We start from the raw sequence: 11,575 nt of genomic DNA on the forward strand, positions 1-11,575 counted from the left end.
GATCTGCTATTTTTTTTAAATCGTGAACATGTGTGCAAATCTTTGAACATATATTTTTAGAGCGAGATTTGTAACTCAAATCTTTGTTTCTGGGGGGTCCCTGGAACAAAATATTTTGAGATATTTTTTATGTTTTTTTCAAAAAACTGTTTTAGATTTTTTTAGAATCGGCCTCAGGTCTTAATGGGTTAAGTGTTTTACCACACCTAACCAACCAGTTGTGTGATTAGACCCACCACTTTTGTAATTGACAACGTTATCTTCAATCAGTGATTCTTCACTTGGGCATATAAATCATCATTTGGCTCGTTGGCGGTCTCTGTGACATTGGAGCTAGTGTGTGCACGGCGCTGTCCTGCTTTGACCTCTGCATACTCTGTGTTCGGTTCTGGTTCCGTGACCCGCGACCCTGACCCCCTGTTGGACTGCATCTTGGAGAAGTCGATCTCGCCGTAGTGGATGTCCTCGTCCACATTCTGACCGGCTGGCACCCCAACCAGTTGTCTCTGTTGAACGCATGAAGTGGAAAAGCAGTGAGTAACATTATGTGTTAAAAAAAAATCATGTCATGTGTTCCAGTGATTCTAAGCCCACTGGTGGGCCGTGAGAATACTGCAAGTGGGCCCCAAAATAATAGGCTCTATGCACAGCAGCCATATTATCACTTCCTTCACAGGTGTTACCAATGATACTAATGAAGGCTCTGTTCCATTTAGTGTAGCACAGTGGTTTCCACGACCCCCATAACTCTGAGAGTGTACAAATGGAACCAAATGGACCCGTAACTGTAAGGGGCCATTTGGAAGCCCATGAGGGTCCCTGGACCCCAACTGTAGACCCACTGGTGTGAGTGTTTCCAGTGGGCCAACATGCACAATATCAGCACCCTGACTCCGTTTGACCCATAGAGTTAAAATAATAGAGAGGGCACCGGATATCGCCTCCCGTCCACTTGCATTGAGTTGCTCACCCAGCGCGTGAAGCGAATTCACCCCTTCTTCCGGGTTGTAAAGTGTGATGGGCGTAGCCTATTTGGGGCCACTGTGATCCGTTCTGCGTCACAGAAGTGACGCGTTTTACGTCACAGAGGTGCGCGTCCCTGTGCGCAAGCGTGTGCGCAAGCTCGTGAGCCAAGCCCATTGGTCGAAACAGTTTTCGCACAGTGGCCCCATTCCGTTTAAGCTGCAGTACCTACGAATGGCCAGCATGTCCATTTCGCTTCAATGCAAGCACTGGGTTCTGGGGGCTTGGTTTGACCAGAATGGAACAGAGCCTTCATTAGTATCATTGGTAACACCTGTGAATGTTTTCATAATATGGCTGCTGTGAATAGAACCTATACTGCAAGTGGGCCCCAAAATAATTGGCAAAACACTAAGATTTGAATCATAATGTAACATTAATATTAAAAAGAAATATATCTCTGCTTTCCGGCAGAAACCAGCTCCAAATGTTTCAGGAGTTTTTCAGCAGGTTTTGTTCAACATTGATAAGAACAGCTGAATAGTCCATATTCACACGGCGGCCATTTTGGAATTTAACATTGCGTTGCTGTGGCAACTGGGATGGCAACTGGGGTGGCATTTCATCCTACTATCCTACTATCCTACTATCCTACTATAATTCTAGTAACCTCTGTAGTGGTGGTGAGTACGTGAGTGAAGATACCCGGTTCTCCTCACTGGCTGGACCAATTGCTCTGATTTTGCACACAGCCATTGACCATTACCATCTGAACGCAACTGTGAAGCCCGTTTTTCAATTTCATCAAATCTCAGCTTCTTATTAGCGTTTTTGTGTCAAACACTGTTGCCATGGTTACGGGGCTGCCCAGCTATGGGACGAACTGCCTCCCGGGTTGCCAGATCATGTGCGCATATCTCCCCCACGGATGCGCTGCGCCGACCGGGTATGGTCTAGTCCTACTATAATTCTAGTAACCTCTGTAGTGGTGGTGAGTACGTGAGTGAAGATACCCGGTTCTCCTCACTGGCTGGACCAATTGCTCTGATTTTGCACACAGCCATTGACCATTACCATCTGAACGCAACTGTGAAGCCCGTTTTTCAATTTCATCAAATCTCAGCTTCTTATTAGCGTTTTTGTTTCAAACACTGTCGCCATGGTTACGGGGCTGCCCAGCTATGGGACGAACTGCCTCCCGGGTTGCCAGATCATGTGCGCATATCCCCCCACGGATGCGCTGCGCCGACCGGGTATGGTCTAGTTGACTTAATGGCAATATGGCCGCCGTGTGAATATCCAAGCTCTCAAGGTTGGAGGTCAAAAGGGGGTGGAGCCTGGAGTCAGCAAAACCAGCTAACTCCACCCCCCTTTGGTGGAGTTAGCTGGTTTAGCAGAAAGTTTGAGGATCCAATGGAGTTAGCTGCTTTTTTCAGAAGCGCTTTTTAATACTTTTCATTGGTTCAATATTTTTTTTTACCAACACACAGACGTAACGGGTGTTCAATAGCACTGATTTATGGGGAAAAAATGCAAAAGCGTCAAAATGGAGTTAGCTGGTTCCTGCCGGACAGCAACAATATGTAAAATGGTATGGTAATGTCATGGTATTGGCTTCTTTAAAGCCTTGAAAAAAGAGTTTTCATTGTTATACTGATAAATAGGAACCGGTGTTGGCTCACATTCCTGAGCCAATCATTTTATGACACTCTGTCTGCGGTAGCAGACTCAAAGAGACTCAAAGAGGGGTGCTCCTTCCATTCCGACATCTCGCCACTCCGACTAGTGGCTTCCGCGTGCGGTTAGGGTTAGGGTTAGGTCTAGGGTTCGTTAACGTCAGAAAGGCGACATGTCAGAAAGGCGAAATGCACCCACTCAAAGAGTCTCCTACTGAACGAGATTGCTTTACTTGTAACAGAGTGCTTCATCAAATTATTGGCTCAGGAATGTGACAAAAACAAAACACTTTCTCTGAATTCAAGGCTTCATGGGGTGATGGGGTGTGTAATTGATAGAAAATAATAAAAATATTTTTTTGAGTCAACTACTCCTTTAAGAAGAGTAAACAGTAATAGCGATACAGTGGTCGCAATTACAAACCAATCTTCAGTTTATTTGTGTACAGTTCAAATAACAGCACATAGGTTTTTTAAAGTACCTACCTTCTTTAGATAAATGCACTATAAATAAAGTTTATTATTATTCAGATAATTGTTATTTCCCATGGAGAAAAGCCACGGGAACGTCAGATTTGTGTCAAAAGTATATCAAACTGTATCTTTCTAACCTGTGTCTGTTGTACAACTGAACGTCTTGAATGCAACCACCTGAAAGACATTAACTTACCATTAAAGGTGAAAAAAACAACAACAACAAAACATTTGGGATTAAAGAGTGAACAGAAAGAGAGGGGACGAGTTGACATGCAGTGAAAGTGATGTAATCCTAACATTACCAAGATCATGATCTTCCCTTGTCCTCCCTAGGCTCCCTAGAACCAGAACCAGCTAGTCAAGTCAGAGCCTCTTTTCCTGTCAGTGCCTCCCTGCACTATACCATGCTCAACTTTTCTAAATCCCCCCCCCAGATTTAGTCCAAAATATAAACTTTTGGTCAATTAAATGAACGTAGGGCATTTCTTGGTTGATTATGGTTAAAGTTGGTGACACGATTTAGCCTCAGGGTAAATGTATACATAATTGCATGACAAAACATATTTTCAAACCCTGGAATGGACATTGGGTATATACGTATGTGGACATTGTATTTTAAATGTGTAGTCTGAGCCTATCATAACAGTGTTACACACTTACCAAATGAAGACAACCAGGAAGATCATTAAAGTAACCACAGTGAGCACTCCAATAATAGCAAGAGATGATACAGAGGGGTCTTCTGATCCTTTAAGAAAGTGAGTATAGCAAAGGGTCATTCTTTATGATGATGCATTGCTGAATGGACAGACATAGAAAGAGAAATGTCCTGTGACCAGACCATGCCAAATTCATACCTTTAACCCTTACCTTTACTAACGTTACTGCAACATGGCCATTTTTGTATATTCTAAACAGTATGTAATGTAGCTCAGGTTAAAACTAGGGCTGTACATACTGTATCCAACAATAGAACCTGAATCTCATCCACCATTCCACATAGAATACTCTGGTTTTCAGTGGTGTAAAGTAACTAAGTACATTTACTTAAGTACTGTACAATTTTGAGGTACTTTTACTTTACTGGGGGTATTTCCAATTTTCTGTATTTTTAATTCTACTCCACTACTACATCTCAGAGACAAATATTGTACTTTTACTCCCCTAAAATTCTTTGAAAACTTTAGATCTATAGTTACTTTGCAGATATACATTATTACATTATAAAACATACATTAACCACTTTAACTTGTTATACCTAGGCTATTTGAAAATAACAGATCTACAAGCTTGCAGATCTGTTATTTCCAAACATTTTAGTACTTTTACTTTTGGTACTTTAAAGGTAGGGTAAGTGATATTTTTTGGTATACATATTTTTTTGTTGAAAATGTTAAAGTACTATATTGTGATAGTAATCATTGCTACAGAGCGTTTGTTCGGTCACAGGGTTCTCTCCAGCTCTTTAATAAACAGAATATAGTACATTTTCAGGTAGGTGACAACATTTAAGCCAATCAGGAGAGAGCACTGAAAATGCAATTTCTGTTTAATAAAGAGCTGGAGAGACAAGGAGACTCCTTTTACTGAACAAACACTCTATAGCAATGAGTACTATCAGAATATAGAGCTATTTAACACTTATTTTAACCAAAGTAAATCACTTACCCTACCTTTAAGCACATTTTAATACCAATACTTTTGTACATTTACTCAGGTACATTTTGAATTCCGGACTTTAACCTGTAACAGAGTGCTTCTATTGATACTTTTACTTAAGCAAAACATTTGAGTACTTTTTCCACCACTGCTGGTTTTACCTTCAATCGGCAGATGAATCCGAATCTCAGGTGAACGCTGAGTGCCGAGAGCATTCGTGGCCTCACAGTAATAAGCTCCACCATCATCCGCAGAGCTCACATTGAAGCTGTAGAGGTATCCAACGGACACGTTGGTGGTGGTGGGTCCGTCTTTGCTGGTCTTGAACCAGATGAAACTGTGGACCCGTGGTTTGGCTGTGCTGGTGCAGGTCATGTTCACCCAGCTACCCACTGACACCACACCACCAGCAGGACTGACGGAGGCCGACGTCCGCTTGGGGGAGTCTGTGGAAGATTTGAGAGAGGAATATGGGTGGAATAAATGGCGTTTTCAGTCGATTCTGTGCGGGGAGATGAATGAGAGCGAATAGAGGAGATGGTGGCTATCTCCATGAGCAACATATATGCAACAAAAATATGATAACGTGGTTATAGCATTAACATATTATTAAAGGTAGGGTAAGTGATATTTTTGGGTTAAAACAAAAAGGTTTTTGTTAAAAGGTTAAAGCTCTATATTCTGATAGTAATCATTGCTATAGAGTGTATGTTCAGTAACAGGAGTCTCCATGTTTCTCCAGATCTTTATTAAACAGAAAATTCATTTTCAGGTAGGTGACAACATTTCAGCCAATCAGGAGAGAGTATCCATTTATGAGCTTCCTTTTTATAGTGTTCCAGTTCCAATTTTGTCTGCTCATTTCTTTGGTGTCACCACTTCCAGTTTCACTTGTTTAATCTATATCCTGTCTGAGTTCTCTATCCCGATTGGATATTGGTATCCTGACCTGAAAATGCATTTTCTGTTTAATAAAGAGCTGGAGAGACATGGGAGACTCCTTTTACTGGACAAACACTCTAGTCTATAGCAATGAGTACCATCAGAATATAGAGCTATTTAACACTTATTTTAACCAAAGTAAATCACTTACCCTAACTTTAAGTGTTACGCGTTGAGAGAAAGAGAATCATAAAACGTCTTACATTTAACATCTAGACGCAGCAACGTCTTATTTGTCATTTTGAAGTCGCTTTCTGTTCCGTTGACAGGGTACTGAACTGAACAGCTGACAATGACACCATCGTGCTCTTCTGCGAGTGTGAGTGTCATCTGTGATCTAGCCGTAATGGTCCGGTCTGTATTTTCCTCTAGCCGTGTCTGCGTGTCATTATCCCGTGAGGGGTTCCACCGCAGGACAGGGGGGTACGCGGGACAAGGAGTGATGGCCGAACAGGTGAAGGTAGCAATGTCACCTTCCTTCTGCTCACTTGAGATGTTATGTGTCGTGTTGGGGGATGGAGGATCATCTGTGGCAAGTTTAAAAACATGTACGTGTGTTGCACTGATTTGTAAAATTATAGTCAGAAAACTAACAGACAAGGAGGAAGGGTGTTGTTTAAAAAGAGGAGATAATATACAGGTCACTGGTTGACTCAATAGGCTGTATGCACAGCAGCCATATTATCACTTCCTTCTCAGGTGTTACCAATGATACTAATTGAAGGCTCTGTTCCATTTAGTCTAGCACAATGGTTTCCACGACCCCCATAAGGGTTAGTTACACACCTGTAAGGGGCCATTTGGAAGACCATGAGGCTCCGTGGACCCCAACTGTAGACCCACTGGTGTAACAAAGTGTTTCCAGTGAACCAACATGCACAATATCAGCACCCTGACTCTGTTTGACCAGAATGGAACAGAGCCTTCATTAGTATCATGTAACACCTGTGAATGTCTTCATAATATGGCTGCTTTTGCACCTAAGCCTGAGTATTTGGATGATAGACGTTCTACAAAATGTCTAATGCATGGTATAGCACTGGTCTTAACCTCCTATAAAATAACAGGCAGTGATACTATACAGTTACAATAATGCACATAACACCATCAACAATCGATCAGCAGGTATCGTTGTTGTGAACATACAAATGTCCAGGAAGTGTCTGCCTGAACAAACATCATGTTATGACTTCCATTGCTTCATGCTCACTCACATGAAGTTGTTGAAACCCTTAATGGGTCAATTTGTACATTCTCAGAGTTAAATTAACACTCTGGATTTTACTGTACAACTGTTGAGACATTGGTGAACTCCACTTGGGGTTTTAATGAAGCCGTTCACTTCCTCTTCTCAAACTTCTCTAGTTGGTTCATACATTTAAACAAGATTTCTGGTGAAAATAAATTTAAACCAGAAAACTATTTTTCAGTTGTCCAGTATTGTTATAACATTGTATACAATTCTAATAATGAAAAGGAGGGGGGAAAAACTCTCTTACCAATAACTGTCATCTCAAAAGGATCATTTGGAACAGCATTTGCTTTGAATGCGTCATTCTCCACTCTGAAGTAGTAAACAGCTGCATGATCAGTGGTCACATTGTAAAAGATGGTGGTGCAGTTTCTCTGGCGGAGGTCTCCAGGGATCTCCCCTTGGTAGGTATTAACAGTTTTACTACTGTTGAAGATCACACTTTCCGGATGCATACTAAACTGATGAAAGGTCTTCATCCACACTCCAAAGGTGTCTCCTATGAACCGCACTTGTGTGTCTCTGGTGCTGAAGTTACATGGAATTTGGATACATGAGCCACTTAATGCTTCCATGGTCTTTGGTGTTGTAATTAATAGGTCTGCTACAAACTCTTCAGATGAGATAAGATGTATACCTGAGGGGGAAATTTCAGTGGCAGAATAAAAGATGTGAAAAAATAAGGCTGATGTGAAAAAATAAGGCTAATGTCTCAGAAAACAGGTGACATCATTTTAAGGAATATGAAAAAACACAAGGAGTCTGGAAATGTGTACCACAATACACAATAATGCTAATAATCAGTGGTGGAAAGTAACTAAGTACATTTACTTTACTGTACTTAAGTACAATTTTGAGTTATTTGTACTTTAGTTGAGTATTTGCAATTTACAATACTTTTACTTCTACTCCACTACATCTCGGAGGCAAATATTGTACTTTTACTCCTTTAGTTACTAGATACTTTTCAGACATAAATGATATTATTATTTTTTTTAAAGATATTTTTTGGGCTTTTTGCCTTTTATTGATAGATGACAGTACACTGACAGGAAATGGGGAGAGAGATGGGGGGGTGACACGCAGCAAAGGTCGTCGGGATCGGGAGTCGAACCTGCGACACGCTGTCAGGCTGGCATTGCAGCCTAGGGTGCCTGGACCGCCACGCTGCGGCCCAGGCCAATGATGATATTATTAAACATGCATTAACCACTTTAGCCCTATTTTATACCTAGGCTATTTGAAAATAGCTGATCTACTGTGAGCTTGTAGATCTGCTATTTTCAAACATCCTAGTACTTTTACTTTTGGTACTTGAAGTATATTTTGATGCCAATACTTTTGTACTTTTACTCAAGTAACATTTTGAACACAGGCCTTTTACTTGTAACAGAGTATTTCTACATTGTGGTATTGCTACTTTTACTCAAGTAAAATATCTGAGTACTTTTTCCACCACTGCTAATAATATATATACAGATCATATTGTTGAGATTATATTTATTACAAACATAATGTTGGTATTTCATCCTACATGGGGTGACCCTGAGGACCAGGGTTAGGAACCCCTGAATACCATTGAAACATTGTTAGTATGCTGCTGCAAGGATCATGTTGAATGTAAAAGATCCTGTACTGTGACTGGATATAGAGCTGCCAATAGACGGGTTTCCGAGCGACGTCATCACAGAGCAGAATGCGCAATCTGCGCATGCCTGGGGGTGGAAGGCGCGTTCGAAAATACAGCCCTGAGCGGCAGTGAGCGCACTGGCCAATAGAGCGTCGCAGTTCCCGCCCACTTCCAGTTGCCGGAAGTAAATACTCAATGCATTTTTCCCATTGACTTTTCCGAAAATATTTATATAAATTAATTTAAGCCAAGAATCAAGCTATCCAGGATGCTGGTGAATCATGACCATAAAACGTTTGATTCTGTGAAAAAACTTTTTTGAAAACGGCAAAACAAAGGGTATTTATTAAACATAGTATATCATATCATTAAATATAAAATTTTAAAAAATCACAGAAAAAAAGGTTTTATGGTCATGATTCACCAGCATCCTGGATGGCTTGATTCTAGGCTTAAATTCATTGATATAAATATTTTTGGAAAAGTCAATGGGAAAAATGCATTGAGTATTTACTTCCGGCACCCGGATTCTGTGCAACTGCGATGCTCTATACAAACTAATAGGCGAGTGTGCTCCGGTGCGTAATTTCCAAACGCACCCATAGGCTTCCCCCCGCAGCTGCGCGGTCATATTCCTCTCAATGTTTACTAACAGGAAACCTGTCTATAGGCTCTATGCACAGCAGCCATATGATCACTTCCTTCATAGGTGTTACCAATGATACTAATGAAGGCTCTGTTCCATTTAGTCTTGCACAGTGGTTTCCACGACCCCCATAACTCTGAGAGTGTACAAATGGAACCAAATGGACCCGTAAGGGTCAGAGTTACACACCTGTAAGGGGCCATTTGGAAGCCCATGAGGGTCCCTGGACCCCAACTGTAGACCCAAAGATCACAGGTGTAACAGAGTGTTTCCAGTGAGCCAACATGCACAATATCAGCACCTACCGTGACTCTGTTTGACCAGAATGGAACAGAGCCTTCATTAGTATCATTGGTAACACCTGTGAATGTCTTCATAATATGGCTGCTGTGAATAGAGCCTATTTCAAATGTTATTTATAATGTACAACTCACCAGACAGTAAGAAGACGATTAACAAGCCTGTCAAGGCTTTCACATACAGTGCTGCCATAAACCTGAAAATTAACACAATACTTGTTATTTTTGTTATAGCATTTACTGAACCATGAAAGGGCTATGAGCCTGGGATTACAATATTTGCTTTAAATAGTAAAAGAGTACTCAAGTACTGTACTTTTTTGAGGTATTTTTTCTACTTCTAATCCGCTACATCTCAGAGGCAAATATTATACTTTTACTCGACTACAATTATTTGAAAACTTTAGTTACTAGTTACTTTGTAGATTTTGATAATTATTACAAAACATGCATTAACCACTTCAGCCCTATATATTTCGGCCATTTGAAAACAGCCGATCTACAAGCTCACAGCATAGTGAGTTTGTAGATCCGCTATTTTTCAAAAGATCATTATACATTTGAAAACTTGCATAATGAGTACTCTTACTTTTGTACTTTAAATATATTTTGAATAGCAATACTTTTGTATTTTTACTCAAGTAAATTTTGAATTCCGGACTTTTACTTGTAACAGAGTATTTCTACATGCCAGTATTGATACTTTTACTTAAGTAAAAATGTTTTTACTTTTTCCATCACTGTTAAAGAGGATAACAGCTCACCTGGTAAGAGGTATGTGGTACCACATAAATAAGGCTGTAGTACTTCCCACAGTAGGCTTGAATTCAAGGCTCTTTCCTGCCCTTCCTGTCTCTCACTGACAGTCAAAGAATGAAGCAGAAAAATAAAGCCTTGTTTGGTAAGCCTCGACTTACAAATAAGAGTGCGACATCCAGATGACCAGCTTCCCCTTTGGCAACACCCAGGGGTGCAGAGCTGTATGTGTGTGAATCACACTTTAGAAAATGATGCACCAGTTTATCTTGAGGTAAATTATTAAGCTTGGCCAAATACTCCCACAATCAGGTAATTGTACGCTGAATATGGAAAGCTTTCGGAACACTGTCCAAACTTTTACCTTTTGCCATGAGAGAGGCCCCAATGTTGGCACCTACAATTTCCATTCCTTTACATTGTTTTGTGAATCTGATGCATTGACTGATACTAGATCTCTTCTCCAACAAACACACAATCTCATAACAGGTGTTGAGACCTGGAGTAGACAGGCTATTTGGGAAATCTGCTTCTGGTACAAAGCATTTAAGATGTAGGTTGTGATTTTTTTTGGTGAAAACAAAAGTTTTTGTTAAAAGGTTAAAGCACTTGTGGGTTCGAATCCACCGTGGTGCATCCGGCTTTGTCGGGCATCTATGCGAACATATTTGGCCCATGTAGGGTGATAAAAAAGGTTAAGCACTATATTCTGATAGTAATCATTGCTATAGTGTTTGTTCAGTCACAGGGGTCTCCAGTTCTTCGATAAACAGAAAAAGAAAAAAAAAAAAAATTCAGGTAGGTGACAACATTTCAGCCAATCAGGAGTACACATTGATCAGCTTCATTTTTTGTTCCATCTCCAATTTTGTCTGCTCATTTCTTTGTGTCATTACTTCCAGTTTCATTTGTTTAATCTGTATTCTGACTGAGTTCTCTATCGTGATTGGATAAGAGACTCCTGTTATTGAACAAACACTCTGTAGCAATGAGTACTATCAGAATTTAGATATTTAACACTTACTTTAACCAGAGAAAATCCCTTACCCTACTTTTAACTGCTGAAAATCACCACACACTGCTGACAGGATATGTACCCGATTGGCAGAGGTGGACGAAGTACTCGACCCCAGTACTTGAGTAAGAGTACAGATACTCCTTGGTCAAATGTACTCCACTTTAAGTAAAAGTAGCTCAGTCAAAATGTTACTCAAGAGTAAAAAAGTAATTGCTTTTAAATATACTTAAGTATTCCAAAGTACATGCTTTGAAAAA

At 40.4% G+C, this 11,575-nt stretch overlaps 1 protein-coding gene across 1 annotated transcript; it reads right to left on the reverse strand.

Moving 5' to 3' along the window:
* Nucleotides 1-266: 266 nt before the first annotated feature.
* Nucleotides 267-10,416, reverse strand: LOC311038604 (B-cell receptor CD22-like; the record flags this gene model as incomplete). Its single annotated transcript, XM_084048176.1, has 8 exons — nt 10,309-10,416; nt 9,680-9,741; nt 7,217-7,606; nt 5,921-6,244; nt 4,937-5,221; nt 3,777-3,864; nt 3,251-3,290; nt 267-506 (listed from the first exon to the last, which is right to left on the reverse strand). Exons 1-8 carry the CDS (start codon nt 10,332-10,334, stop codon nt 267-269), a joined length of 1,455 nt encoding a protein of 484 aa, XP_083904302.1. The 5' UTR covers nt 10,335-10,416.
* Nucleotides 10,417-11,575: the final 1,159 nt, after the last annotated feature.

The sequence above is a fragment of the Gymnoscopelus microlampas genome, assembly GCF_963454915.1.
Source record: "Gymnoscopelus microlampas genome assembly, chromosome: 22".
In the NCBI taxonomy this organism is placed as follows: domain Eukaryota; kingdom Metazoa; phylum Chordata; class Actinopteri; order Myctophiformes; family Myctophidae; genus Gymnoscopelus; species Gymnoscopelus microlampas.